Below are 14,030 nucleotides of genomic sequence, written 5' to 3' on the forward strand. Positions count from 1 at the left end.
ATTGCACTGCAATTACCACAGTTAGCACTAGCTAAGTATTTGAATGTTTAGCATCAAGCTCATTGGCTGCTGATACTAAAAGAATCAATCAATGTGAATAATGATGACGTTATTTCAGACTAAGTTAGAACCTATTGGACTGCACCATCTAGAGTTTCATGACATAAATTTGGATTATTAACAATCACACTAAACAATTAACAATTATCTAAAATGAATTATTACTTGAAAATGAAATTGAATATTATTTATTTTCATTCAATTAGTAATTATGACCACAGTTCTTACATGGTTTACACATTTACACTGAAATAAAACAAAAAATAAACTATACTGAGGGAGCTATACGTACACTACAAACCGCATGTGGTCTGAAACGCAAGCAAACTAGCAGACAAGTGACAGCAGAAGCCACTGATTGGCTATGAGCCGAGTAGGGAGTGTTGCCATGGCAGCAACGTTTCACCTAGTTAGGACTGTGTCAAGAGGTGTCAAATGCATTCCCAACACTCCATACAGGGAAGTGAGAAGGCGTTACCAGGCTCTTCCTAATCACAGAGCTTGTAGCTGTAGGACATACCCCAGGAGTGCTTCATCTCAGAAAAGGGTTATTAAACCATAAAAAAAATGTTACTTGAAACAAACAAAAAAAGTTACATAAAATTAAACTACAGAAAACTCAACTAGAACTCATTTTCATTTGGTTTAATGATGAGGAGTACTAAAATAACTAAAACTGAAATAAAATGAAATAATGAATTAAAACATAAACTAAGAAAAATTACTAAAATTAAAAATGTAAAAAAAAAGGTAAAAATTAAAAAAAACTACAAGCATCTCTAAAATATTAAAATAACACTGTCTCAGACAAATGTGACCATATCTCATGCTATGTTGATGCAAGTTTCACTTCTGCAAATATTTGTTCCTTTTATAGGTTTTTGAAAGCAGTTTTATTGTAATATCCAGCTTAAACTAGTGGTTGTCTTTTTGAAACACGGTAGCTGGTTTCTAGCTGGTCTAAACTGGTTCTTAGCTGCTATTTGTTGGTTGACCACCAAGCATGTTCCAAAAATCAGCTTGCAACATCTAATAAGCATCTCAGACAAGCAGAAACCACTTAACATACACCATGTCAGATTTTGCAACGGGGAAACTAGATGGAATTTTTCAGATTTAAGCTTAAAAAAGCCTGAGTTATCAAATCACAAGCAGACCTGCATCTATTCATAGTACCAAGATGTTTCGTGAAAAGGAAAAAAAAAATATTTTTTTCTTTTAAAACCAAAACCAGCCCTCTGAAACTGGCAAAAAGAGTTTCCATGGTGACTTCCATGGGAAATTATGCATTTGGTACCAAGCAATAATTCATCTCAAAGATCCAGTAGTGTGAAACCCTACAGCTGTTGAGCTCGTCCATATGTTCCCATAAGACACTACAGGGGGACATCAACACACAGTTAACAGAAAGAGATAAAACAGTCCAAGTAATGTTTTAATATTCTTTTGTCCACATTTGAGGCTGTTTATAATTAAATTTATTCATAAAGAAATTGTTTGTGATCTGGAAAGATCCAGTCTGGAAAGCTGTCCACTAATCAGTGACCCCTGTACTACAGAACTGAGCATTAACATAAACCTAAGGTGGTAATATTGTGTTTGTACATATATATACATTTATAGATTTAAATACTTTGTATTTATTTATTTATCAAGGACAACACACATCAATTAACTGAACATTAACAGAACTGGCGCCCCTTAAAATGAATTATAAAAACATATGCTTCAAAAGCACCCCGTCCCCAACATTAAAAAGGCATAATCTAAGTAAATTAATAATAACATCTTGTTTTTGAATGGTTATAAAGTCAATATCATATTTGTAATCATGCTGATATTCAAGAAAAAAACAGTACTCTTCCTCATGTGCTATTGCTTAACCTTTCTGTTTGCTATAAAAACAAGAACATTGTGAATTCAAAATATAACATAAATGTGCAGGGTTGATGGTTTCACTGAGTAGTCAGAAACTATTCAGCTGCTCTTTTTTGTCCTCCGTTCATAAACTCTCCAATATTTACGCAGTTAGACAAGGATTAAAACAAATCTGTTCGCGAGAGATCAGATGACAACCCCTAAAACTGATTCATAATTGACTCGTAGTCGTAAGAGTGAATCATTCACGAATCGATTCAGACTGTTTGATCTGTGATCGATTCATTAAAACCAATCGACTCGCAAGTGTGATTCTTCGGCGAAAAGGGCGTCGCTAGCTCTCATTATAAATCAATCAATCAATCAATCAATCAATCAATCAATCAATCAATCAATCTATCTATCTATCTATCTATCTATCTATCTATCTATCTATCTATCTATCTATCTATCTATCTATCTATCCATCCATCCATCCATCCATCCATCCATCCATCCATCCATCCATATTTTTCAACTGTTTCAGACTACAAGCTTTTACAACAAGCTTTCAGGCTAAGCTTTCTCAAGACAACATTAAAGTTTGTCTTAAAGTTTGTCCCATTTTCTCACCCTCAAAAGCTGTCTCATTAAACATTTAGGAGATCTTGAGGAAAAGATTGAGGAGAAACTTCAGAGACTGTGCTCTTTCTGAAATAGTAGTATTTAGCGCCATCTTGTGGAGAGATTTACACTTGACAGCCAACACAGGCCTTGATTTTGTTTGCACAAAGAAACTTGCACCGATTGATCTTAAACTATGTCAGTGCCCTTGTTTTGTCTCACGATACACCAGTAATGTTTTTTTTTCTAAGACATGTTTATAAAAATTTCTTTAAAATCCTAATTGAACTATGGCTTAGTCCTGGCTTAAACTAAGCCCCGTCTGTGAAACCAGGCCTTAATGGTCTTTGACACTTAGAATTTGACTTCTCCTGATTATTTTTGATTAGCACATTTTTGAATACCGTGTATTACAGCATCCTGTCCTGGGGGATGATGTACCCGGAACCGCAATTTACTGTCAATATTGTTTGCATTATTAAAATGAAATCTATCACAGCCTGAAGTTATGGTTAGCAAGAGAAAGTGGTGGCTTCAAGATATTTGACAAAACTTGTCCCATAATAATTTCTCAGATGATGTTAACAGGTTTACTGCTCACAGCTATGAAACTTGGAACAGCAAATATATATATGTATATATATATATATATAAAATTACCCACAAAGATTACTATCAAAGTACGCACATCCAACAGACCAAAAGCTCAATGCGGGTGTGAAAAATGTCATCCGTTTTGATAACATAAACAAATTAGGCCTACTATTTTCTGAGATGTGGTGTGCCAACTTTGATCTTCCTGTTTAAAAAAGTAAAATCTTTTTATATATGGAAATCTTATTAGAAATAGAGTAGAAAGGAAAAAGGAAAAACTGAAATGGACTTAGAAGTAGTTATCATGTGAGATTGTGAAAACAATCCTTAGAAAGTATTATATTTGCTAAAGAGCCATTTGATTAGAGCCTTCTCACCTTCCCAGGATCCTTTGTTTTCATTCAGATCGTGTGAATATTATTAATGCTAAGACAGTAACGTTCAGTCCATGAAAGATTGAAATTTAAATCAAGCGAAAAATGTCAAGATGAAACTACCGATAAATATCTAGAGCATGTTTGGACTTGTCAGTGTGCAAACCTCATGGTTTCACTTCTTTTAGTGGTGCAAAATCTCTCAAGACTCGTAAAGAAAAATAAAAAGCATAAAAACTGAAGCAAGGGACAGTATTTTGACCTTAAGACAGCTGTAAAGAATTACTCATAGATAAATTAAACATTTTGGTACTTTTAACTTACGCAACTGGATTTGAATGACCGGTCTAGCAATGCTGCCACAAGTTTTCCCGTAACCGTTCAAGCCTTCCCCAGGCTTGACTCCCACCCTTACACTTCAGCATGTGCTCATATATAGATAATAAGACAAGCAGCCAGGATCCCAGCCAGTTCCTCTGTCTCCTCCAGCATGTTCACACGGCTGCTCTCTCTCTGGGTGACTGGGGCGTTACTGCTGCTCCTGAACTGGGGTAAGTACAAAACCGTTGCCCTTAACCTCTCACAAGCGCTAGAGGACATTCACACATATCATAGTCTGTACATTTCTTCTTCATAGCAAAAGTCTTGGAAATGGCTTTCCCTTCATAGTTCTTTAACTTTATTTGTTTTCCTTTGAGAATGGACTTACCTTAAGCTTACTTGGGTGTATTTAGCAGAAAAGTAAGCCACCGAAGAAATTTCAGAATGCTTTTATGCCGTTTTACTGCTTCTCTTGACAATTTGAGGAACAAAATGTGATGAAAAAAAAGTGGTTTTAGAACAAATATCACTTTTCAGGAACTCAAGTTGATCTGCTTAGATTTTCAGGACACAGTCATTGCAACAGAAACAATGGCTGTCAAAACTTGATTATGCTGCCATTCAAAAGCTGGATCAAAAAGTGAAAGTAAAAACTTCAATTCTTACAAAAAAAAATTTTTTTGTCCTATTCATCAAAGAACTAAATTGATCATGGTTTCCACAAAAATATTAAGCTGCACAACTTTTATCAACGTTGATAATAATAAGAGATGTTTCTTGAGCACCAAATCAGCGTATTAATGATTTCGCATTATCACGTGACACTGAAGACTGGAGAAATGGCTGCTGAAAACTCAGATTTGCATCACAGAAATACATTACATTTAAAAAATATATTGAGATTGAAATCTGATATTTAAATTTTTAATAATATTTCACAGTATTACTATTTTCACTGTATTTTAAATAAAATAAAATAAGCCTTGAAAATAATTATGTATATATATATAAACAATCTTTTATAGCATATAAATAAATTAAATTTTTTATTTTATTTTAAGTGCAATTCTACAGTTCTTCATCTTGTTTCTTGTGTTGATGCCCATCTGAGGGGTAACAGAAACGAGCGGCTGCTTTGAGCCTTATCTATGGTGGGGGGCATGACTGGCATTGTTCACATAGATGGCATTTGCAGGGAATTTCCACCGCAATATTGCAAACGCTATCTTCATCTTTAAGAATCACGCAATAATTTGAGAATGTTTTGGCCCTGTTCTTGGCACATCCAGTTCTTCAGCACTGCAGCCAATATGCCAACAGCACTCAACAACAGTGCCTAAGCATAACAGAAATGACTATTACTGTTTACACACGATTCTGTTTTTCCCAAGTTAAGACTATATGACTTTTGATTCTTTCTGATTTTGTAAAAATATAAATAAAATTGTGAATGGTGAAGTGAAAGTCAAACAGGTTTGGAGTGACGTGAGGGTTAATAAATTATGAAAATGTTGTTATTTTTATGGTTGAACTCTTCTTTGAAAAGCTGCTTAAAAGCTTTCAAAGATGAAATAAAGGCTGAGTTTTGCAATGACAACTCTGTCAGTGTATTTATTGCACGGCCTGTGATGTAACCAAGAAAACATGAAGAAACATATCCGTACTAGCTTCATCTTACACTCAACAAACTATAGCCCAAAGTAGTGTGTCTCAATAACAAAAGAAAGCAAAAGGAGGGAAGACAGGATAGGAATTTTTGGGGGAAAATGAGTTCTTTAATCTTCTTTAAGGTTAGAGCACATCTAGATCGTGTTTCTGCCTGTTGTAAAATGTAGGCAAAAACGAACCTGCCAAAATGACAGTTTGCCAAGGCTCATTTGTCTCATTTGTTTCTGGTGGGACAGATGCTATGAGGAGATCTCTTCTTTTGCCCCGTGAAGGCCCAGTTCACTTGAGGTCACTAAAACAGAACCCATTCAAACACCGCGGCATTCGTCTTTACAGGAAAGGTCTCTTAAATCTACAGGTCTCTTAAATTGAAATTATTGACAGATTGTTTGATATCAAAATATTGCTATTCATAAAGAAACATTCTTATTGACTGCAACATAGTATTGTGGTTGAGAAAGATGGATTGGACACAGTGGGCTTGCAATGGCATGCTTAAGAAATGCCTTTCTTAAATAAAATGGAAAATGACCTATGCATGAAAGAAAGAATGTTCAGATAAGAAGGCCAGAAAAGTTCCTTAGCACAGAAACGTTCACACAAATGGGAAGGTCCTTTTGCTTTTCATCTAAAAGGCTAAAACGGGTGTTGACCCAGACTTCACAGGCTTCTGCCCTGAAAATCATATATAGATTTGGCTCAGTCATCTGGCTGTTTTGTCATCTGTTCTTGCTGTGCTGTCTTCTCATTGAGCATATATCATTCTTTGGAATTAAAGATAGCATCACATGAAAACAGGCCCTGAATCGAAAATCATAACTTCTCCGTTCTTGGCTAAAGGTGATATCAACACAATGAATAATAGAAACCCAACACCCAAATAGTTTTAATTAAAAATGTTACAATGACAATAACATGATTCAAAGATGCATTTATTTAAACTGTACGGCTCTCTGAATATTTGTTTCGATTAGTCAGTCTTGGCATTCTGTATTTAAACATGCACAAGAAATAATTCTCAGAATTATATTAGCAAACTAATATAAATATAAAACACTCTAAACACTAGCTTGCTCTATTCTTTTTCTATTCTATCTGCTTTCTTTTTATTATATTAGTTAAAAGCTTTTGCTACATGTACTGCGTTTAAGCTAACTGAGACTTGTTATAGCACTTGTATATCGTTGCTCTTTTGTTGTTTTTGATTGCTTCTATTGTCCTCATTTGTTAGTCGCTTTGGATAAAAGCATCTGCTAAATGACTAAATGTAAATCATATATATATATATATATATATATATATATATATATACATACATTTAAAAATAAAAATAAATATAATACATTTCAAAAATAAAAATACTACACTGATTAAAAATTTTTTTTTGCCAACATTTAGTGTATTTTGATTTAGTAAAGCTAAACCTGATATACATTTTCTAAAAACTTTAACAACATTTTAAATGAAAATCTCAACTTCTTATAAAACATATAATACGGTTTTTAATTTAAAACGAAATATAAAATAAAAAAAGAAATAAAAACTTTAACCAAATAGTATCTCAATACTGTTTCAGTGTGAAATTTTTGTTTTGTTTTGTTGCATTAATAGTTGAATATCCATTTATTATCACTTGCATATAGGGGTATTGTTGCATAAAAAAAAAGGAAAATAGATTTAAAGCATTTCTCAAGATTACCTTCATAACCAATGAAAGAGAAATGTGTTTGTCAAATCTTCTCAGGTACCACATTAAGCAGTGAAGATTATGATGAAGATGTGACGCCAATACCAGATTACGACTACAATTTTACTCTCGACTACTATACGCCCAGTAAGTCGTTATTCTTGATTGTTATTCTTGAGCACTGGTGAGCATATAGCAGACAGCTGTCCTAAATTCTAAAGACATTTTTAATACAATCCAAAAGTGCCAGTTTGTAATGTCATGAGATACATAATACTGGATGGATGGACTGACAAACAACTTTACAGTGGACGGCGGTAGATATTACGAAATATCTGAACACTGAATGCTGCCATTTTTGACCAGTCAGAATTGAGTATTCCAGAGATTCATCTAATAACAATTATGCATAATGTTAACCAATAGCCATAGCTATTTAGATGCTGTGTTAGCAAACTTTTATTCAGTTTGGCCAGATTCTGGTATGTGACACTTTTTACAAGTCAGCCAATTCATAAAATCAAATGACTCCTTACATTGCTCTCTAGGAAACATGTATTATTACAAAATTAAAATTTGTTGCAATTAATGGCAAAATGTGGGTATTAAAACAAATACATAAATGTAACTGTTCTATTGTTTCAATTTCAGATGGCACGGCATTTAACTACGAGAGTTATGAAATTCTCAGTGATACTAAAAATCAAGGAAATACGGTATAGTGGCATAAACTCTATTGTTATGTTATCCACAGGTATTTTATTTCTAAAAGCCTGATTAAACACCTTCATTTCTTGGTACTTGTGACAATTGAAATGAATAGAACTAAATTGGCATAAGATTGTCATGGCATAAAGTGAAAAAATTAACAATTAAGCAGATTCGTAAATGATGGATGACAGGAAAGGGGCAGAGATTTGCTAAAACAAAAATAGGTTTGTAGAAATTTAAAGGAACATCTTTTGAACAAGCTATTGTTTGATGGCTTTGTTTTATCAAGAATGCCGCAGGCCAAAAAGGAAATCAAAAAGCAAACAATCTCAATGTTTAACTGGGAAAAATATCTATACTGACTGCTTAATGAACTCTTTCTGCTTTTTAGGATTCGGTGTCAGTGTATAGACACTATGGAATACTAGCAGGACTGCTGGTGCTGCACTTCTGCCAGCAAACATGAAAATCAACTATGGACTAAACAAAAGTGAGTTTTTTCGATGCCTCTTATTCATCTTTCCCCTATGATGCTTTACAGTCCATTCACAGCTTGTCTATATGTAGTCACATCTGTCTATTACAGAGACTGATGAAATCTCTATTAAGTGCACCATTCTGTACTGTTAGCATATTATAATAGCTACAGCAGTGTGATAATTTATTATTGTGCTACATGTCAGATAACAGTGTTACAGTCATTTCTTGCATGTTTTGTTTTATATTTTAAAGATACCGATTTGCTGATGTCTTCTACGAGGAAGGACCAGAACATCCTCTTTGTTGCACAGTGACATCATAACTGAGATTTTCACTGAATTAAAGTCGGGAGCTTTGGAAAAAAGAAAAATCTTTCTACTAAATGTATCCGTGTTGTTCAAGGCAGTTAAAATTTTTATATGTGATTTGAAATTACCACAGATTTTATGCTGTTTAAGATGCTTTACTGGGTCTATGAATTATCCAACAATCATTATCTGAGAAGCCTTTATGAAACTGTAACCAACATTTTCACTTTTGCATAAAAAAAACCCCAAAAAAATTAACATATGGTATTTTTTACTTATTGCTTTCACAAGTCAGGATGTCTGATTAAAGGGGTCCTATGATGTTGCTAAAAAAAAAACATTATTTTGTGCATTTGGTGTAATGCAATGTGTTTATGCCATTTAAGGTAAAAAAAAAAAAAATTCCACATACTGTACTTTATTGTTTCTCCTCTATGCCCCACCTTTTTGAAACGCGTTGATTTTTACAAAGCTCATTGTTCTGAGAAGTGAGGTGTGCTCTGATTGGCCAGCTATCCATTGCATTGTGATTGGCCTTATACCTCAAACATGTGATGGAAATATTAGACAAAATACTAGACAAAACCAATAAAACCTATGACAAACAAGGCATTTGTAGCATCCAGTGGGGACATAATTACGGATTATAATGACTTATACTGTCTTTTTACGCCCTGCTTTGCATCGTGCCATATAAACATAAAACCATGTCTGTATTTGTGATCGAAGAAAGGACAAACAACAAGTGCTACTCTACACTGCTCAAAACTCGTGTTTGAATCATCAGTGGGAAATTCTTTATATATTAAAATGTAATTACAGACTGTGAATCAGCATTATTTGTCAGAACACTGGAACGGTAGGCTACTCTCACAGGAAACAGTCCTCATCCTCCATAAAATGCACTGCACACATCTGAATATTTGGGTTGAACTGTTCCGGAACAGTGTTGTAAATACAACTTAACAACTAATTTCTGGTTGTGTCCTCTTTCGGAAGGCCAAAGTAGTTGTGCTTTCACAATGAAACACACAGCGTCTCCACAACATGGCAGCAGCAACAATACTACAGCGAGAGATTTACGCCTTCTTTCTTTGTGTGAACATTTGGGCGGCGTTATGCAAATCTTCCCACACAGTGACGTAGACATGTGGAGGCGTGCTGGAACGAGCCGTTTTAGGGGGTGTGTGGTTAACTCTTAACTTTTATAAAGAACATCTCTATGGATTTGAGACTTTATAGTCTTTGCAGCTTTACAGATCTTCATTATGCACCAAGAGCTTGTAACACTCCAAAGAAAAGGGAAAACTTAAAATCATATGACCCCTTTAACAGCTCCAAATGCAAACTTTATATATTTCAAAAATTCTTAATAAGGTACTAATATAATAACTCAATAAAATAAACAAAAATCCGGAAAAAAATAATACAAAATGATGAGGCTAAAAGCACCGAAGAGCAGGGTTATTTAATATCAGTTTTCATTTATTTATTTATTTTTTGAAGATAAGATAATATAGATTAAATGAGAAATGTTGGCTTGGCAACTAGCCTGAAATAAAATACATATTTTTTCTGTTAAAGTTTATTTTAAGTATAACAAAAGTTTTTAATATAAATAATAATAATGTGAGAAATGCATATTTGTGCATTTGCAGACTCATCACTGATTATTGGGTGACCTCTTGATTTTTCGCACATTCACAGAAAATAGCTTAACCGCTCTGAAAAATAAGTGGATAATGAAACAAAATGGGGCATGTTGTTACAAAAGAAAAGTACGTTCGATGAGCTGTATTTTTTTCTAGACAATAATAGAGTAAATAAAATAGATTTTTATTGCAATACTTAGGTTAATGCCCCATACTGAAATAGTAGAAATTAAAAAATGTAAACTATGCTGTACAGAAAATATTAAAGTAAAAAGTGTGACAAATGCTAAACGTATATTATAAATGTAAAAAATATCATAGGCTGTAAAATAAAGTAAGAATGAAAGAATCGCTCTCGGATGCCACCCGCGGCGCGTGAGATCTCTCCATTCACGCGCGAGCTGATGGATGAGATAGATGCGTGATCTCATCATATTCAGTCTCCACTGGAGTCCTCACTAGTAGCGCTACTTACAGAACGCCCACCTACAGCACATTTTCTTTGACTTTTGCATTTGAGCACACAGACGTGAGATGTTCGCGGGATAAGGATGAATTCGTCGGCAGTATCCGTGTTAAAACAGCTGTTTAGGTTCTCAGCTCTGGATGCAGCAGATGATTGTGATGTATCACCGACTGATGTGAGGTACCGTGATGTTTCTTTCCCCTAAGCGCTCTTATTAGTAGTTTTGATCTATCTGTGATTGAAGATGCCGAGGTTCCAGCATTTAAACAGCACTACTATACCAAATCACAATTATGAATGGAGCTACGAATACTACGACGACGAAGAACCTGTGTCTTTTGAGGGACTCAAAGCACATCGATGTAAGTGTTGCATTTAGTCCATTATAGCTTGATGTGTTTTCTCCAGTTTTTTCTGTAGGATAGTAGTAAGATACTATAAGATGCATGTTTAAATAACAAATGCTACTTTAAAAATGTGTATAACAAAAGTTTATCCAGCCCACAGTACAATAACAATTATTCAGATATTTGTGTAAACATAATTGTTTATAGGTACACTGTGTATTAGGACATTAAAACGTAGCATATATATATATATATATATATATATATATATAGAGAGAGAGAGAGAGAGAGAGAGAGAGAGAGAGAGAGAGAGAGAGACACACACACACATATAAAAATCACATAAAAAGTAGCAGTCATCTATGCAATATGTAGGAACATTGTCAGTTAAAAATCGAAATATAAATTTATATATAAACTGTATTTCCTGTTTTGAGTAATTTGGGTTAATGCCAGTAGAGTCAGTAACAAAAAAAAATCAGTTGCATTTTACATCACTCAGCTTTGTTTCTTTCTGCAGATTCCATTGTGATCGGCTTTTGGGTGGGTCTTGCAGTTTTTGTCATTTTTATGTTTTTTGTTCTGACTCTTCTGACCAAAACAGGAGCACCACACCCAGAGTAAGTATATATTTTAATATTCTGTGAAATACAGTTTTGGTGATCAGGCATTGTGGCAAGGACAGGATAGAAAAGACCAAACAAAAGTCCAGACCATGGAAATACCCAGTAGATCAATTCATCTCTCTCACATCTGCACCACAAGCACGATTTACTGGACCAAGCCAGTGTTTCAGCATGGTTTTTCTGTTTCCCGCTGCCTGCGTTTTGGTCACCTAGCTGCCTCATTATCCTTAGCTTCAGAGAGAGCTCTCTCTGCATGTGTGTGTCCGAGTTTGCAGCCTCCCTCACTCTCATTAGCTCTCTGCTAGGTCAGTGTCTCCAATGTAATACTTCTTTAGACCAACAAAGATTCTTTTCAGAAAACTTTGATTAAACAAACAACAATCTGAAATCTTGGTCCAATTAGCATATGAAGTCTGGCAATGTTAACCTTCATAAACTCAGAAATACAGGCACTGCGACAGTCATTTCATTTCATGCGGTTTTAATCCAATCAATCCTTGCATCTGTTTTGCCGCAAGCTCATGTTTATTAATGCGCACAAATGCCCCCATATGCATGCACATACACAAACATAATAATTATCTCTGTCTTGTGTACTGGTAACCAACCAGAATTCATTTAAAAGCAAATTCATGCCCAATAATGCCCTCTTTCTACATTCAAATGTATTGGCCAAATAATTCTAAGGGCGTTTATTGTTTATTGCATGTAATTACACTATTATTATGTTATAATAGTGCAGCACTATTAGTCCCCAGCGTCTCTTCTAATGGAGCAGTTGGGAAGCTTAGGGGCTGGGCTGACAGTCTGTTTAATGCACTTTTGATTAAACTGCTCTATAGATGTGTCATCCATTAACACAGACCAACAGAAACCTCTTACAGTCAAGATCATTGAAAAAAAAGGATAGGAATATGTGCGCCCACACACACACACACACACACACACACACACACACACACACACACACAGGATGAGGATAGAATATAAGATGAGGGTGCTCCCACACACCTGAAGCACCGGTGCTCATTTTACCTCTATTAGAAAAGGCAAATAAAGCTGTTTAAACCTGGTGATGAGGCAATGAGTTCAATGATCTGTCTCAATCTCTCAGGGCCACGGAGCCTTATGAGAAACGAATGCGTCTCACAAGCTGCGCCGAGGGTCTGGGCCGCCAACGTGAGGCAGACCCCCGAACGAGTCTCTCTCGCCCATTGCTGGAAGAGTCCCGGTCTTTATTTCACTGTTACATAAACGAAGAAGAGCGAGAAGGAGGCAGGGCCACTGCTGGTGCCGCCCATGGATGTACAGGAAGCGGCGACTCCAGAGACCAGGTGGAAACGGTCATCCTAGCTGTGCAAAGCATGGTCATGGACACCAGGGCGGAACGAGAGGCGGCACTCTTGGCGCATTTTAACATCCCCAACTTTGTGAACTCAGAACTGAATTCTGTGTTGGGGGATGAAGATTTACTACTTGGTGATCCACCGATCATCATGGAGGAGGCCCGTCCACGCTGTACCCATCATATCATTGACTAATCCACCAGTTTAAAGGTGGCCTTTTTCACTCATTATGGCTCCATTATTGTCTTCAACTCAGCCTGTGATCTCGAAAAGTGAAGAGTGATGGTGTTTTGCTTCAAAAGCTCTGCTTTTGCAGTGCACGCTTTAAGGCTGAGCTATTTTCTGACATCTGGGGTCTACAGTGACTCATGATGTCAGGCCGCAAGATAAAAAAAAAAAAAGAAGGGATTGCACGAATGGGATTTGGCAATTGTGTACTTGACAGCAGCGACAGGATGCTAAAAGACTGTTGGGAAAAAATGCCAGATATTTAAAGAAAAACAATGAAATCAAGGGAAAGGATTTTGTTTCCGGTTGTAGGAAGACATTCCAGTAGATTGCAATACATTATTGGTTCAAACTTCATTTCTACTAACAGCATGATTCAAAAAATAAAGGAATTAAAAAAAAATCTCTTGATGTGCAGTAGGAAGATGCTTTATGTAGCATTGTACTTATGTAACCTATTGGAAAAATTTGAAGCGTATTGCCTGGTTCTCTGGCCTTGTTGTGAGCAAATGCCCGAGTAGAAAATAGCTCGCTGTCTGCACCTGTCAACTGAATCAGTGGCTTTCTGCAGAATATCTGGAGTATACTTGCATACTAACTCTGTCTGAATACAGCTGCCTGAACAATTGAATTACAGTTCTGTCTCCCATTTTATTGAACACTTAACATGCCAATAAAATT

General features: G+C 35.5%; 1 protein-coding gene and 1 long non-coding RNA gene across 2 annotated transcripts; both read left to right on the forward strand.

Annotated features, from left to right (window-relative positions):
• Window positions 1–7,836: 7,836 nt before the first annotated feature.
• On the forward strand, window positions 7,837–9,251 carry LOC132158717 (uncharacterized). The gene is made up of 3 exons (XR_009437710.1): window positions 7,837–7,901; window positions 8,288–8,386; window positions 8,629–9,251. It is a non-coding gene; the product is annotated as an uncharacterized LOC132158717 (long non-coding RNA).
• A 1,354-nt stretch (window positions 9,252–10,605) lies between these two features.
• LOC132158720 (melanocortin-2 receptor accessory protein 2A) lies at window positions 10,606–13,525 on the forward strand. The gene is made up of 3 exons (XM_059568257.1): window positions 10,606–11,164; window positions 11,670–11,769; window positions 12,890–13,525. The coding sequence occupies exons 1-3, from the start codon at window positions 11,047–11,049 to the stop codon at window positions 13,314–13,316; spliced, it is 645 nt and encodes a 214-aa protein (XP_059424240.1). The 5' UTR covers window positions 10,606–11,046; the 3' UTR covers window positions 13,317–13,525.
• Window positions 13,526–14,030: the final 505 nt, after the last annotated feature.

Source organism: Carassius carassius, chromosome 15 (genome assembly GCF_963082965.1).
Source record: "Carassius carassius chromosome 15, fCarCar2.1, whole genome shotgun sequence".
NCBI classification, from domain to species: domain Eukaryota; kingdom Metazoa; phylum Chordata; class Actinopteri; order Cypriniformes; family Cyprinidae; genus Carassius; species Carassius carassius.